Source organism: Semicossyphus pulcher, unplaced genomic scaffold (genome assembly GCF_022749685.1).
Source record: "Semicossyphus pulcher isolate SPU_LCO1_2020_fin unplaced genomic scaffold, fSemPul1.0.p SCAF_26, whole genome shotgun sequence".
Lineage (NCBI taxonomy): Eukaryota > Metazoa > Chordata > Actinopteri > Labriformes > Labridae > Semicossyphus > Semicossyphus pulcher.
Genome location: NW_027211700.1, coordinates 5,309,323 through 5,327,124, shown reverse-complemented (window position 1 = coordinate 5,327,124; position 17,802 = coordinate 5,309,323). Strand labels below are relative to the sequence as shown.

The following is a 17,802-nucleotide window of genomic DNA, read 5'->3' as shown; positions in this document are numbered from 1 at the left end:
AATAAAGATTGTGTTTGGTCTACAAGTTGTGGCATTTTTTTTTAGCTATACATTTAATCGTTCAAAAGTCCAATTGTCCGTCCATATATCCATCAGTTGTCTTCCACCAGGTTGCAGTAACGGACAGCAAAGCAAGTCCGCTAAGACATCCCTCTCCCGGCTACATTGTCCGGCTCCTCCTGGTGGACCCTGAGGTGTCCCTTGGCCAAATGAGATAAGTAATCCCTCCAATGTTTTTTTGGTCTGACTAGGGTCTCCTGGATACGAGTCTACCATGCCTGGAGAACCTCCAAAGGGATGCGCCAAGGAGGCCTCCCAATCAGATGCCCAAACCACCTAAACTGGCTTCTTTCAATGCAAAGGTGCAGCTGCTCTACTCCGAGCTCCCTGTACATGTCTGCGCTCCTTACGCTAGCGGAGGAAATGCATTTCGGCAGATGTATCCACGATCTTATTCTTAATCATGACACAGTGCTCAAGATCATATGTAAGGGAGCTATGCCTTCCCCCGTCATCTCCCTTTTCACCACATTGGTTCGGTACAACACCTGCAATACTGCTGAAGCAGCACTAACCAATCTGTTACCCTCACGATCCAATATCCCCTTACAAGTTAACAGGACCCCAAGATACTTGAACTCTGTCCCTTGAGGCAGCAACTTACTCCCAACCTGGAGGGAGAAATCCCCTGATTTCTGGCAGAACTCCTCAGACTTGGAGGTGCTGACTCTCATCCTAACAGCTTTAGTCTCGGCTGCAAAATGCCCCAGTGTCTTCTGGAGTCCCAGTTTGAAGCAAACAGAGCTACATCATCTGCAAAAAGTCTGACACTCTCCTTCCAAAGTCCAATGAATTAGATTAAAAGTATTAAGCACTCTAAGTCTTTTGTAGGGTGTAAAACTTTGTCACCAAAAGACAGACAGATGATGACGTTTACTTCTGTCTGTACAGTTGAAACGAAGGAAATGAATGAACTCAGCTTTCACTGATTCAATAACAGTCATCAGTGATTGGAACCAAATCCAATTCAGCCATTAGTGCTCACATTTTATGACAGTATTGAGCTGCAAATTCCCAGAGTTCCCAGACTGATGTTTGGCTGTGTCTTGTGACAAGGGAGGAGTTCTTACAGACTATCAAATTAAACATGTCATTTGGAGATCTCATTCTTAAAAACAATAAGTGGAGGCCACCCTGCGAATGACCTAGAAATCACTGTACAGGTCCAGCGAGGTCAAGAAATTTTAAAATGTTCACAGTGCCGCTGAAAGTGGGCATCAGAACTGAACCACGGAGCAATGGAAGAAGGGCAGCCTGGTCTGATGAATCATGTTTTCTTTTGCATCATGTGCATGGTCGGGTGCGTGCTTACCTGGTTTGAGGAACACGACAACGACTTCAAGGTTTTGACTTGGCCTCCAGATCCCCAGATCTCAATCCAATCGAGCATCTGTGGGATGTGCTGGACAAACAAGTCCGCTCCATGGAGGCCCCACCTCTCAACTTACAGGACTTAAAGGATCTGCTGCTAACGTCTTGGAGCCAGATACCTCAGCGCACCTTCAGAGGTCTAGTGGAGTCCATGCCTCGCCGGGTCAGGGCTTGAATGGTGTCAAAAGGGGGACCTACACAGTGTTATGCAGGTGGTCATAATGTTATGGCTGATCCGTGTATAATGTCTTACCTTGAATTGTGTCCCTACAGATCTTCACTATCATTTGTCTGTCTGATGCATATCAATCTACAAGCTGTAAAAGATGTATTCCAGGTTTGCAACATAACTTTAAAGCAACATTTGGAACAAGTTTTTACTGCTTTAAAGTTATAATCTCAAAGCTACTATTTGGCAGCACCTAATGGCCATAAAAAGGTATTGCGGGCGCATATGTCCAACATAACCAGACATCCACTGTTGGCTCCCTTGATCACAGTTGTAACTCTTGATTTTCCTCTCTGACAGTCGCTTTCCTTTTCAGACTGTTTGCTTCATCTGAGCGTCGAGTTTGTTTCTTTTTCTTTGGATTTTCACTTATTTTTGAAGTTGTATCTGTAGTCATCCATCTTTTCTTTGTTTGTTCAGCCATAGTAGATTACTGAGACCGGAAAAGCAGCCGCTTAGCTCTGCCTACCCTCTCTGGCAGACCAACCCCTGCTGGGAGATGGAAAACGTGTCACTAACTGGGGCACCACTTTCTGTAAATGTCGCCACAGACACCCAGTCTGTAATTGTGCAAATGCAAAGGCTTTCATCAGTGGGCCATAGGCTCAATCACCATTGTGTTACCTCATTCAGCGATAGATAGAGACTTAACAGACATTTATTTAAATGAAGATCTTTGAGATTATATCTTTGAATAAAGTTAAAATGGCCACTGTGTGCTCACATTTGGGGAATCTCTATTAAGATCACTTCAGTTCACCAAACTGTATTTAAAGCAGTTAAAAGTATTCCACCTCGTGCAGCTCCAACACCAAGCAAATATCTAATGAAGTCACATACAATAATGTATCAGCTGAATCAGTACGTCCACTTTTCTTACACAAGTATCTGTACTTTTGCTTGAGTGAAAAAGGTGTGTGCTTTTGATACTTTAGTATAATACAACTATCTTCAAATACTTGAGCAGAATATACTCCGTCTTCTACTGTTCAATGAAGATATATCAAAATGTCCTTTCAGACTTGAAGTAAATATTTCCCTCATTGCCTGAGAGTCACGGCTGTCGTTTCCACTGTGCACGTCTTCAATGTTTTGATTTTATTCATAGGCTTTTGGTTCATTTGCAAGGGAATGGGAAAATCCTTTGTGATGAGATGAGGACAGTAGATATTGTTTGTGCCCTGGGAGACTTCATGGAATAAGCTGACTGATCTAGATATGATTGCACATTTATATGCAGTCCAAAGAGAGAGGGACTGAGTGAGAGGGTTATTCACTTTTTATTTCAAGTCTGTAAACAGCTCGTTTCCCCTTCAAGGTACTTTTCCATCACAACCCCCTCAGGGCCTCTCTCTGCTGGACTCTAGAGATGATAAATTAAGTTCGTCATTTTATTAAACTCACGGGCATTTGATAATTCAATTTAATGATTTGATGAGTAATATTAAAACGCTTATTGTTTTTACTGAACGTGCCCTCAGGGCTCGCTTGGACGCAAGACTCATCTTACAATCACCCCTCATCACGTGACACATGATGACATGATGACATGTCTCTATATAAACAACTTCATCCACTAAAGTGCTGCTAAACTCCGGGAGAGCAGCAAGAAGAAGCAAGCGGTGAAATTCACATGAGACTTGGCTCTGCAGTTTGGTGAGTGTTCATTTGATGACTCTGTCTTCGTGTTTGTAGATCGTGTTCACTTTCATTTTATCACTTTGTGCAAACTTTTTATAACTTTTGATAAACGATTGGACTGGGGTTTTTTCCCGCAGAAACTTGAAAAACAAACGAATAACAGCAGAAAAACTTAAGTACAAAACTTTAAAATAAAATAAATAATATTTTGTAAGAATGAAAGGAATTTATTCAACTTTCCTGATGGCAACTTAAGAAAAATACCTCAAAAATATTCAATGCACCATAGTGTACATGCACCAAATGTCATTAGAAAAAATAATTATTTATTACTCCTTGTTTTGCGTGAGGTTTGCTTTCTATTGCGATGCCCATGTCTTAGTTTTACGATAAAGCAAGTTTACGTTTTGCCCCACTCACAAGAATTGTCTTAATCGGTTGAAAGCGATTGAAATTATTTTTTGTCCATAATGATAAAGTTGCAAAATGATCCTTCAAATGTTTTTTCATAGTTTTGCATCTCTTTATTATCACTTGTACTGCAAAACTCTTCTCATTTGGAAACTATCCTTGTGCGTATAGTATGCGTAAATTGTGCGTAAGGGTGAAAAAAATAAGTCATATATTAATGGTTGTACTCCTGTCTTTTCAGCGCACTTTCTAGGTCCTCATTGTAAGTTGCACAGAGAAAAAGATGGAGAACTCCACAGCTTCACCCAAACGCTCTTTCCAGGGCTCCCAAGAGGACAAAAGCGGCGGGAACGCGTACCTGTACATATTAACAGTCATGTCTTTCTACGGAGTCTTCCTCTGTGGTATAATGCTGGGCTACTTCCGCTCCAAACGGAGGGAAAAGAGGAGGATCAACATTTTCACGCACATGGTGCACGAGGAGGAGGAGCGGGAGTGGGGCGCACTGCCCAAGAAAAACAGCCTCACCTTTCCCACTGTCTCGGGACTGCGCTCAGTGCAGGTGTCTCTGCCTTTCTGCGGTAACCACGGCAACCACTATGGACATCTCCAGTACGAGGGCGCGCTGCCCTCCCCGCTCGCGTGCGCGCTCTGCACGGAGCAGAGCAGCATCAGCTCCCTGTGCTCGTCTGCGGACACGCGCTTCGCCATAGAGGAGGAGTCGGACAGCGGCACGGCGGAGGAGCCGGAGGAGATCATGAAGGGAGGGTCCAGCGGAGATGACTCAGGCTGAACTCCGCACAGACGAACTGAGTTTTACTCTGTAAAGAAAAAGGAAAGAGGAGAAACGTCACCTGGAGAGAAGCCAAAAGGTCGTCTTTGTTACGCAGATGCCACAGCCCAAACATCGGCTTCAATAATATGTTTGTCATTGAAAAAACTCATCAGAACACCTTCATCCATGACATAATAATCCATTAGGGCTGGGAAAACCAAACTTAGGGGCCAATGTGATGAGTGTTAGACCTTAGTCGGTAAAAAGCTGAACGTTAGAGGGGGCAATGGAGAGGAAAGAAAAGCAGTTAACCACAAAGATGAAGCGATCAAAGGCCATTCGCTGGAAACATATATTAAAAGATGCATAAAATAACCAGCAATGCAAAAAAGTATAACATCTTGAGAAAAGGAATCATTGTATAAACATGAGTTTTTGGTGGTGGGCCCTCCCTGCCTGACCCCCCGCCCCCCCTAAAGCCACACTGAGAACTGAACCACTGGTTTGCGCTGATGACTCAGCCTGCGGGAGACTGACCGACAGACTGAGAGGCTGTTTGTTTGGACAGAACTTGACTCGCTCTCACCGTCACGGTGGGGAGCACCGAAACGTACCTGGAACTCACTTGAAAAGATTGTCTGACCTGAAATGTGTTTGATGTTGTTGTAGCTTCGTGATGGACGCTGTTTATACGCAGTCAGTGATGTAGGTTTACTAAATGAAAGCGATGCACTGTACATACTGTTTGTATTTTTCACTTTAGTCATCCTAATTTAAGATGGAGTATTTGTAGTGTTTCAGAAAAAATAAATGAATTAATGAAAGTCTTTTTTTTTCTTCTGTTGCATTATGATGTTTCGCCAGTGGAAGGCGCTGTTGAAGCGCTTTCAGTCTGTCCTCTTAACAAACAAGGAACGTGAAAGGAGGATGAAGCAAGGAAAATAGCGACTCTATTATTATCATGTTATTTAAAGAGATGGCTTTATTAAATAATTACAATAACGCAAAATACAAGAGATATTAACTTAATCAGTACCAGCAATGAACTGTAGTTTATAATGTCAGCTGATGTCCTGTTTCGCAATACCTTCATTATATTCTCACACTTTTGATGGCAATTAAGGAGCCGGGAAAAAAACTACATTTCCCCCCATTCATTAGTAATATTTCACTTGCATGTAGGTTTATGCAGAAGACACATTTTTCTTGTGTTAAAACATAGAACAAGGGAAAGACAGCAGCAGGAGGTTTCAGGATTGGAACGCTGTTTTTTTCTTTCTTTGCTGCGTCACTACAACCCCTCCTCTCTCTCTCTCTCTCTCTCTCTCTCCCCCCCTCTCACACATACACACACCAACACCGGCTATCAGCAGGGCTGCAGTCCCCCAGCTCACTGCAATGACAGCTCAAACCAACAAAAGCAACAATACAAGCCGGAGGGAAAACACACATGGATTTTTATGACGTAGATGTACTGAGGGTGTGAAAACAGAGGAAAGGCCTGGGGCTGGGGGGATTGTGTGTGAATGGATTTCAATCTCTCTGCTGTTTCATTCAGACATTTTACTTTATCTACTTACTAACAGGAAATCAGCTGCGTTGTCACAAAAATCTCACAATATATTATCATGCTTTTATTTTGAAGTTGTTATCCTTATTTCACCTCCTTTCGGTTAGAAACTCTATCTGTATTTGCAGACAGTCCAGGCACATTATTATCATGACTGAGACCTGGATTATCAACATAAACTGTGTATAAGAAGTGAACACAGCATCCTGGTTTGTTCAGTCAATAAGTGCCTTTAACCTGCATTGTTTCTAATGGCCAGCAGGGGGCAGCAAAGAAGTCTGGTTGTGTGTATAAAAATATCCTTCTTCTCAGTGGATTTATCAGCTCAGTAAACATTTTCCTGATGAGTTAATAGCCTAAATCACTAGTACAAGTCTTCTTGAGAGTATACTGCTGCAGCTTCTCACTCAGAATAGAGATGAGTGCATATCCACCCTCCTGTCCAAATATGGTCACATGTGGCTCAAGCAAGATCAAGCACAACAAGAACAAAAACTCAATATTTACTGGATAGATTTCCAATAATTATTTACAATTGATCCACATTTAACTATGTGGTGACTTCTTTGTGTCCTATCAAAGGAGGTCAGTACTTTTGAACTCATCCATCCATCCATTTTCTTCCGCTTATCCGGGGTCAGGTCGCTACACCAGCAGGCTAAGCACGTTTCCAGCTGCTTTCCAGCTCCGTCTGAGGGATCCCGATATAATCCCTCCAGCGGGCTCGGGGTCTGCCCCTGGGTCTCCTCCCAGTTGGACGTGCCTGGAAAACCTCCACAGGGAGGCGCCCAGGAGGCATCCTAATCAGATGCCCGAATCATCTAAACCGGCACCTTTCGATGCAGATTAGCAGCTCTAGCTCCTCACCCTATCTCTAAGGCTGAGCCCTGACACCCTGTGGAAGAAACTCATTCTTCTACCCAAAGCTAATGAGCATAGGTAGACCCGTGGTAAACCTGTATCACTCAGCTTCACACTCAGCTACCTTCACACTAAGTGGTACTGATTGGTTTTCTTTGTGTCTGAGTGTTCCTCCACTCTGTGGGTTACTTAGCCATGTGCTGCAAACATTGCTGTCCCTCATTTCTCCTGTGTGTCTCTCTGTAGCAGGCCGGGGTCCAAGCGTCGCTGCCTTAAGACAGAGTTGGGCTTCCCTAAGGCTGAACTGTTGCCAGCCTCGTCCATGCGAGTTCAAAGAGGACTGCCATGTGAAGAGTGCAAATTGGACTAGAGGCGACCAACCTGCGGCGCAGCTGACCTTTTGGCCTTGGACCTTCTCCCTCAGTGATCCTCGTAAAACCCCTGACACTGACTTTATTATTCATTTCTTAGCAACCAAGATATTTGCTATTTGTGATTTTATTTTGATAAAACAATAAAATAAGCTTTTAACTTTTAATCTGTTCATGTCATGTGTTTCTTTGCACTCGACTGAGACTGAGGCCACTGCAGAGCACTGGGTTATAAGTACTTTTATATGCACCGTGAGTACAATGCTTAAGTTCCTAGATAATGAAAATTACTGTCCATCCATCTTGAGGAGTCGAAAGTTGCTCTGAAAAAGGAGCTGAAAAGGGAAACACAAGCATTCCTGTATCTCTCCGTCTCCGTCTTCCGGACAGCGTGACACAGAAACACACCGTGACTTGTTGAAGCGTTTAAAATCATATTTCCACCACAACATAAACATCCCGATGAATAATTAATGCGCAGAACGCGACCACACAGTGAACCATTCATTCATTATCAACGAGGAGGTTGAACAGAAAGCCCTGCTGTGTCTAGAGAAGGAGCATGAAAAATATGTGCACGCTGCTTTGTCCTCTTTTAGTGGTTGAACTGCAGCAGCTGTGTGAGTGTGTGAGCGAGATAAGGGGACAGAAAGAGGGAGAGTTTTTCTCAGGAGAAAGAATGAGCAAGAGTATTTGGTGAGAATAAAGAGCAGATGTGATGCACTGAGTGTCGACTTCACCGTCAACAGGATGTTTGTCATTAGCGTCTCCCTGTGGGGCCTGTGTCCTGCCTCAGGCCTTACACACACACGCACGCCTGAAATGAGTCTGGAAATGCGTCACGTCTAACCCTCCCTTCTTCCTTTCCTTCTCCTTATTAAACTTATTTTCATTAAGTTCAGATTTCATCAAAAAAAGAGAGTCTAATATTGACTTTAGGACCAGTGCTCACATTACAGTCAGGTCGCCAGAAACACGACTTCGATAATTAAAGTCAGGGCCCGTGCATTTGGAGTAGTCACATGACTCTATTGCACAAAGCACAATGCCTTTAGATAGAAGGTGTTCATTCTGCTTCACCTGGACACGACCCCAGCCATCAGTGGTACATGATGGTCATAGTGAGCTAACCAGAGAGATCAAACAGGTGGTTTCACTCAAAGATTTACACCGATCAGCCAAAACATTATGACCACCTGCCTAATATTGTGCAGGCAGCCCTGACCCGTCAAGGCATGGACTCCACTGGACCTCTGAAGGTGTGCTGAGATATCTGGCTCCAAGACGTTAGCAGCAGATCCTTTGAGTCCTGCAAGTTGCGAGGTGGGGCCTCCATGGATCGGACTTGTTTGCCCAGCACATCCCACAGACGCTCGATGGGATTGAGATCTGGGGCCAAGTCAACACCTTGAACTCCTCAAACCGTCCCTGAACCATGTTTGCAGTGTGCATTATCCTGCTGAAAGAGGCCACTGCCATTAGGGAATACTGTTTTTTATTAAAGGGGTGTACTTGGTCTGCAACAATGTTTGGCTTTGGTGTCAAAGTAGCATCCACATGAACGGCAGGACCCAAGGTTTCCCTGCAGAACGTTGCCCAAAGCATCACACTGCCTCCCCGGTTTGCCTTCTTCCCATAGTGCATCCTGGTGCCATGTCTTCCCCAGGTAAGCGACGCACACGCACCAGCCCTCACTCCACACGCGCATCAATGAGCCTTGGTCGCCCATAACCTTGTCTCCAGTTCAACGGTTTACCTTCCTTGAGCCACTTTTTGTTTGTCCTGACCTCTGCAGACCGGAAACACCCCACATGAGCTGCAGCTTTGGAGATGCTCTGACCCGGTCGTCTAGCCATCACAGTTCGGCCCTTGTCAAAGTCGCTCACATCCTTATGGTGGCCCATTTTTCCTGCTTCCAACACATCATCTTGCTGCCTCACATCCCACCCACTGACAGCGGCCATTGCAACAAGGTAATCAATGCTATTCACTCGACCTGTCAGTGGTCATAATGTTATGGCTGATCGGTGTAGACTTACTAGATTCACCATGGGCGTTACAATGCTGTCAATGCAAAGGAAAGGAAGAATTCAAGCTTGAGTCAAATATTAAGTGATTGATTATTGGGTACTTTATTGAGAATAGTCTATATGTGACTATTGTAGGGCGCTTTAAGATTAAATAATGTACATGAGCGTGAATAAAACAGCCCTGAAAACAGCTCTGCGACCCACTTGTGGGTCCTGACCCACCAGTTGAGAACCATGGATCTAATGAATAAGTCCACTATGACATCAAAATTTGGTAATTTTTTAAAAAAGATTGGAGAATTATTGAGCAAAAATTTGCCGTAGCTTTTTTCTGTCTTATAACTTATTGATTTACTGTGGGATGAATTTTGTGTAGATCAAGAATCTGTCTATGGAGAGTTTGCAGCGAGCTGTCTGAAGATGCAGTGCAGCAAGTTTGGTGTCAATTAAGCAAAAATGGGTTAAATTAATTGTAAATAAAATGTATGCATGTCCACTTAGGGCTTCCGTAGATTGTAACTTTAAGAACAGGGTTTTGTTCATCCGTTGTCTCCTGAAACAAAGTGGTGGAGATTTGTTGTTCCCACTTATTCATGAAATATTGTATTATTCCTTAAATACTTCCAGCTTCTGTTCAAAAGCAGATACAATCAGTATCAACAAAGGACATAAAATATCGCCTACATAAAGCCCCACAGGTTTCACATGTATGAAACTGGCTGTCTGAATCAGGCCGCCAGATGAAGCCCATTAGTTTTCAGCTGATAAATGACCAGACCTTTTCTGGGTCATGGAGACTCTGGATACATTTAAATATGACATCAAATTAATTACAGGGATGTAGCAGGTCTGTGTGACTCAGGCTCTTACCAAGGCTGACGGTTATTATTAATAAGGAACAATGTGACATCTATTAAAGACGTTATTTCTAATTCAGCTGAAGTCAGCCTGCCGCACAGAGCCCTGGTGAGAAGGAAAGTTGCTCTCATTTTGTGTGTACTTAATATATGTACAATTTCAAGCTCATTGCAGTATATTTTAATGTACCCAAATCTGTTAAAATGGAACACATAAAAAATATTTTATTGTAATTAAAATGTACTACCGGTACTTTAAATGACATTTTATGTCACGTTGGAGGTACGGAAGCCCAGAGCAGACATTCATTCATACATTTGATTTACTTCGTTTTCCTCCAGTTCGAGTTCTTGACTTATTTATCTCATTATCTCAACAAAACCCAAAAAAGATAAATTATTTATTATCATGGGAAAATGGAGTAAATAAAATTTAGGGCTTCTGTATGGAGGTACTCTCTAAGTATTCAAAGGTCTACTCTATGGAGCATTTCCTGTTTACGTCACCGGCTGTTCCCGGCCTTACCCTTGTGTCACAAAGTGCTGCTCCTGTCGCCTAGCTACAGGTAGCTAGCTGGCTAACTAACTAACATAACTAACTTAAAGCTCCTGTGAGGAACTTTGGGTTTGTGTTGATTTTGGCGCCCCCTGTGGACAAAGCCGTACCGTCACATGAATCACTCACTTTAATATCTGGAAAATGTAAACAAAGGCAGCGTGCAGTTAATCGCTTCGTCTGACACCGACACCCCGCCAGCGGTTTCAGGCATTAAAAATATATAGAAATATATATAGAATTAATCAATCTTGTCGCTGGTGGTCTAGTTTGCTTTTGTAGGTCATATAGAGTCATCAGAATTAATTTCAGCCAGTGAAAAACATTTGTATCTCTAGGTATTCGATTGAGTTTGAACCAAAAATGTTTATATTTAAAAGTATATTCCTCAGCCGTATGAGAGTCCGCTATCTTGTGTGAATTGGCGAAAATAACAGCGTTGCACCTGGTCAGTAAGTCAGCATCGGTGCAGACTCGCTGGTGGAGAGTGTAACAACCCACTCCCACTCCACAATCAGAGGTTTTGGACGGCACTCAACGTGGTGGACTCTCCACTCGTGTGAGCAAATTGAGTGGACGTGCGTAAGGAGAGGGTGGTAAAACAGGAAATAAAGACTGAACATCCCAATACAAAGAAATACAAAACATGACGTGGACGTTATAGCATGTCACATTAATCATATTTACAGTACATACTATAAATCGCTGCCCTTTTGCAAGGTAATAACGCAGCCTTTGGAAGCAGAAGTGCTGCAGCGTTCAGGGAGACGCTGCTGAAGAGCTTATTGTAATAACTGAAACTTTCTCTGTAGTTTTCATTTGAACTGTGACCTTTCGATCTGTATTTCACCCAACATTTCGGTCTCATCTCAGAAGGCTTCTTATTATATTGTGTTTGTCCTCCTCCACGGATTGTAATAACTTCTCAAACGCTCGCAGGCGTCTGCAGGAGACACACTTCACCTTGACTTGAATTAATGAGATTTCTGGTGCTGCTTGTTTGCCCCTCAGAGCCTGTGAGACTTTTCATGCTGGTTTGTGTGTTGAAATATATTCTGCATGTTTTCTTCTCCCTCATCCAGAAATGCAGTCGCACACCCGTCAACACAAACAAGAGGAGAAAGCAAACAGGGCGAAATGTGTTGCTTTCAGCGTGCGGCTCGCCTTGTTTTCCTGTACACCGTCAGGAGTCAACCTTTTACCCAATGAGTGTTACTATGGAAACGTCAGCCAAAGGCTAATTTGCATCTGTGCTGCCGGTCCGGAGGGATCGCTGCTGCAAGACATGAAAGAGGAGAGGCTCAAAAACACTGAATACATGAAAAAGACGGAGAATCTGCAGAGCGACATCTGGCATTTAAATGTGAGGATGATTGTTACTTGAGCTGCAGGTGGTTCAATCAGAATCTGTCTGATGCTGCAGATTATGATCAATATGAGATCAGAAGTGCTGCCTGTGACTCCTATAGTGGATGTTGGCGCTTTACATCAAACACAAACGTCAGATTTTTTACTAAATGAACACTCAAAGGATCAGCAGCTGTTTATACGATGGCCTTTGCCCAGATGGGTTTTGAAAGCTGCTCTTATTAACATTTTTACGTATAAATAAGACTGTTATGTAAGAGGTGTTAGCGTACAAACAAACTACATTTTTATTAATAATAATGATAAACTTTATTCGTATGGCACTGTTCATAACAAATGCAGCTCAGAGTGCTTTACAGGAAGTGAGATAAGAGCATATGAGGATAAGAAGGAGGTACAGGAGAAGGTGTAAGATATTATACTACATAAGGTGCTGTATAGGGTACAGAAAGTAGCTTAACAATCTTACCATCAAGTCGATTAAGCTGCTGTTGGAGCTTCCAATCATACACCTGTGGCACGACAGCTCCCTAAAAAGTGAAGCCAAACCCTCTCCATCGCCCCCTGCTGACTGGCTGCAGTATAGGTCATAAAGCCCGCCTCCTCCATGTTAACAGATGGGACATGAGTCAAACTATAAAATCAAAATACACGGCAAATAAATGTTTCTCAAACATGGTTTCTATCATTATAGTTAGTTCTTATCATGCTGATTTATGTCCAAGTGTTCATTTTTCTGACAAGTTAACTTTTAGTTAATTATTTGATGATTGACAGCTCTGTTGACAAATCGGGCTCCTGCAGCCGATCTGTTCCGGATTAGCAGAGTAGAGGAGGAACAGCGGGAGGAGACTAACTAAGTTTCCATATCTGTGGACTTCTGCTTCAGACCAACACAAGAAGCTGTTCTGCTGTTAAATCCACCGACTTGCGGGATCTTTGCTGTTGTTTCTGGTAAGTCAAGTGTTTTGGTTAGCGGTTGTGGCTACGGCGGCTCCACCCAACGATCTCTACTGCGCAGCTCTGGCTCCAAATGACGTCACCATCGAAGGATCACAGGGGGAGAGCAGATGGAGACGCGTCGTCCATCTTTAAATACAGTCATTGATTTATTCCCATTTATTTATTTCTGGGAGGCTGTGGCTCAGCGGGAGAGTCGGTCGTCCCTCAATCGGAAGGTTGAGGGTTTGATCCCTGACTGCTACAGTCACATGTCGAGGTGTTCTTGGGCAAGACACTGAACCCCAAAATGAATGTGCATAGATCCTGCTTGGAGACTGGCATAGTAGCCTTTGCCATCGGTGTGTGAAAGGGTGAATGTGACACGTAGTTTAAAAGCACTTTGAGTGGTCGGAAGACTAGAAAAGCGCTATATATGTACAGTCCATTTACCATTATAAAGTATAACAGACAATAAAGCAGGGTATACTTTAGGGCGTGGCTACCTGTGATTGATTACCACAGTGGCCTGTCAACGAGGAGGATAGGGAGGTAGCGATGTGTATCTGCCCTCTCTTACAAATACGGTCATTTCTTGTTACAAAAAAACAAGATGGCGACTTGACTTCTTTTAGTCTCCAGTGAATAAGCTCTGTTAACTCACAGTTCTAACTTAAATATAGGAGTGGAGTATTTTTCATCTAGCTTCCACTTCCACTTATTTGTCGCAAAAATACCAGATACAGGTAATGTGATGTCACCTTTAAACCATCACGTCACCCACTGCATGAGCTGTCCCTTCACTGAAACAGCCCGACTAATGTGGAACACTGAGCGTGTGTGGACTCGGCCTCCCATGTGTGACATGAATCGAGGCGTAGCGAGTCTTACCCAGGTCTGAACGTACTTGCTCACAGCTTTGTAAGCGCTGCATGAGTGTGAAGCTTTGTTAAGTCAGTGGGAGGTGTTGCTGCTTCCTACCAGTTCGGCCTGGCTCGCTTCTGACGATCACAGTTCACTGTCAGGGAGCAGAAAAAACTGAATGTCCATCCCTGTCTTTAGAAGGAAGCAGCACGGCGTTGCTTTCTGCTGCCTGTTTAAACACACCTGTCTAATGAACGGCAAATTGAGCCACGCTGGTTAATTACGCTCTCAAAGAGCTGTCCCCTATAGGCTTGTTACCATAACAGCCATACGCCGATGCAGGAGTCTCCATGTGTGAAAGCTGCACAGTTACTGTCACCAATAAGCACAACTGATGTGAAAGAAATCAGTGAATCCCTCTTTTAGTCGGCACTTTGTGTGACTGAGCTGCATACGTGCAGTGAGGTCATATTCATGAGTGCTTTACTGTGGCGCACGCCGTGTTCCAGACAGTGTGCTGATAGCTCATACATGTAGAAAATATTCCCGTTTGGAGGGATTATATGCATCTGATACCTCTGGTATTTGAGTCTGGAGTACAAACAGGCTAATTGTGTATTAACTGCCTTATAGTAGAAGTACTTGTAAGCTAAAATACAATTCTGCGTGGCTGAGAGTCGAATAAACAGCCGTCTAATGTGGCAACAGCTTGATTGATGCACACAATTTAACAGTTATTATTCCATCAGAGGGTGATTAGCATCGGTGTTTCATATTTGAGCTAATAAAATGCTAACAAGTTTAGCGAAAGAGATTTATTACATTTTGAGAAGTTATTAAATTATCAGGTGATTCTTGTAACATCATCAGGTATGAAAATGATCGTGTCTGAAGATGTCACCTCAGTGTTCTGGTTTTAAAGAGACAGAGCGCAATTAAAGATCCGCTCCAGTGAACATTAAGTGTTTAACCTTGTGAACATCTCCATGTGGTGTTCTTCATGTGCTACAAGACGTATCAGGGACAACATCAGCAGTCATCTCCATGGCTGGGCCTGTCTGCTTTTAAACTGCAGTGTACCAAGGACAGGCTGAACAGGTAAGGCAGGTAACCTATGGCAACCACTTCGGCGATGCGTGAGCCAGCTGTAACCGTCATTGTAATTTTTGCAAACTCACTACTGACTACTAACGTTAATGTTACTGCTACTAATTACATTTCAAGCTAGCTAAGTTTTATCAAGTTGCCACTAAACGATAGCAGAGACGTGTTTTGTTTTCGGATGTAACTTTATGGGAGGAGAAACGTAGCACAAAGTGGGCGGGGACGATGCAGATTAATGAATGTTTATTGAGGGAGACGGAGAAGATGCCCTAAGATAGTTACAAGGTAATTAAACATATTTTGTGGAAAAAACATCACACACAATTTATTATTTCCAGCAGAGCATTTTATATGTTAGTACAAACATGCTACACACACAAAGGCCTGAGATACACACATGAACAAACAGGAACCATTGGACAGTCATTAATGGAGACATGTCAGAGTGAGGTGGTTGCACATGGACATGCGCCTCGAGCAGTTGGAGAATTCTGTGCCTTGCCCAAGGGCACCTCGACAGTGCCCAGGACAGGAAATGGGACCAATCCAGCTACCAGTCCCAATTCCATGCTTGGTCCATACCGGGAGTTGAACCAACCACCCTCCGGTTCCCGAGCCAAGTCCCTACATACTGAGCTACCACCCACACTGGAGGAGAAAACATGGCTTTGCATTGACGTTGTATTGAGTAAAGGTGCCTCTTTGCAACTTCCTTCTGCCAGCAAGCGACAGAAAGATGTCTAAGAGGTGCAGTGTTTGGGTATGCACTTACAACACGAAGAACAACCCGGAACTAAGTTTGTATGGTCATCTGAACAGAAATACTGAGCCTGTAATGGCGGAGATACACAGCAATTTCTTTTAACTACGAGTTTGCATGCACATGATGGCTGCCTCACGTGCCCTGCTTTCACACTGATCATCAAGAACCTCACGCACACACCGTGTAGTTAACAAGACTAGGTCAAAACCTCATATGTGGCTGAACGTATCAGGTCAACGTGCGCTTTGTGGGCAATGTGTTACAAGGACTGTCCTCATGAGGCCGACGACAACGTGTTTGAAAGCAGGTACGCGTTGAGGATGTGAGGAGGACAGCGGACGAGCAGCCCCGCCCAGTCCCCAAACAAAGTCACATGTCGCAACCTTCTCTCTCTACGGCTCTGAAAGTACCGTCACTCAGTCAGTCAGTTACTCAGTCACATACAGACCCGTGTGTAGGGCTGACCCAGGCGGTCAGCCAAAAATACATCAGTCTGATAATTAATGCTCCTACGCAATTCAGACAGATTCATACACACAATCCTCCCACTACTTGAGTGCTGTTTTGAATTTGAACCCGTATGGATGATCCAACTTTTTCTCATTAACACTAAGATCATGTGAAATTATCATGTGCACAATTAGCACCAGGCAGGTAGCAACCTTAACAGTGAGCTGCTGCTGATGCTGTTAACTGAAGACGAACTGCATGACAACAGAGTATTCATAGGCAGATTGTTCAGGCGGCTGGGCGGGTCTGCTAATGAACAAGAGCTGTGCAGAGTAGAGAAAGATGTTCAGAGTCAGACTGAGAGAGTGGGGGAAGTTAAGACGGTACAAGTCTGATAAAAAAGGAACATGAAGAAGAGAGTACAAACCAGGTCTTTTATTGATCTGCTGCCACACATGCAGACTCTTTCTGCTGAACAGTGTACAAAGATTGAATCGAACCACAAATACATCAAGCTGCTCTGTTTCCCTGCAAAGACAAAAAGACAACAAATGTATGTCGATTCACAATAACCCCAAATTCCTTCTTTCTTTAAGTTAGTTTGTTGACATGAAATTGTAAGACTTAAAGCTGCACACGTTGTGTTTACATGGGACCTAATGACCGTGTGTTAAATGACAAGTGTTCCCTCGTGAGGAACCCACAAGAGAATTATCCCCCCGTCTCTGCAGCTCCAAAAATCTCTGGAGCTTTTGCTGCCTGTTTTAGATCATTGTTGTGTTGCTTCTTGTCTACACATGAGAATATGACACATTCACACCTACGGGCAATTTATAGTCACCAATGAACCTAACGAGCATGTCTTTGGACTGTGGGAGAAAGCCAGAGTACACGGAGGATGTCAAGATCCACGGATCTAGATGAGTTCAAGGCAATAAAATCTTCTTTGTAGCATCTGTATTGTTTCCAACTTCCACCTGAAGACTCTTGAACAAGATGAAGATCTAAGACTGACTTCCCAACTGGAGAAATTGAAACACTCACTCGCTTTAATTTATAGGAGGTAAACAAGTTTAACTTCAGCTCAGGATACACAGAATTCTAACGCAATAATAATAATATGGCAAAAGAGTATTTGTTTGTGGTGGTGCAATCTCGGATCTCATAGCCTCTGGGGACAGCGGTGACGGGCGTGTAGCCAGCGGTTAGCAATAAACGACTTCCAGTCAAGACTTTCTGCGTGCTGCATTGTTTACAGAAAAAGAAACATTTTTTCTTGTGATTGACTTTAATTAACGAGTCTTAAGTTTGCTGAAATTTCAACATCATGATGCAAATTAGTAACAAGTCAAAATGAAGCTTTGTCAGGTCTGTCCTCAAGAGGAGAAGAAAACTACTTTAAAATGCTTGTTTGTTGAATGGATTATTTCTGATGTATTTGAGGAAGTCGGAAAATCTGAACGCTGAACAGCTTTCGTGACACAGCGTCGAGGGAATTAATCTCAAGTTGGATTTTCGATCTAGAACGGATTGTTAGCTGTTAGCATGCAAGATGTCTGTTTATAGAGATTAATAAGAAGGT

The 17,802-nt window shown here is 43.3% G+C and overlaps 1 protein-coding gene across 1 annotated transcript; it reads left to right on the top strand.

The window, feature by feature from the left end:
- Positions 1-3,262: 3,262 nt before the first annotated feature.
- kcne4 (potassium voltage-gated channel, Isk-related family, member 4) lies at positions 3,263-5,265 on the top strand. The gene is made up of 2 exons (XM_069676690.1): positions 3,263-3,316; positions 3,954-5,265. Exon 2 carries the CDS (start codon positions 3,996-3,998, stop codon positions 4,503-4,505), a length of 510 nt encoding a protein of 169 aa, XP_069532791.1. The 5' UTR covers positions 3,263-3,316; positions 3,954-3,995; the 3' UTR covers positions 4,506-5,265.
- Positions 5,266-17,802: the final 12,537 nt, after the last annotated feature.

Bases quoted from the DNA above. Each gene is read 5' to 3' on its own strand.
- kcne4 (XM_069676690.1), top strand. From the start codon at position 3,996: ATGGAGAACTCCACAGCTTCACCCAAACGCTCTTTCCAGGGCTCCCAA.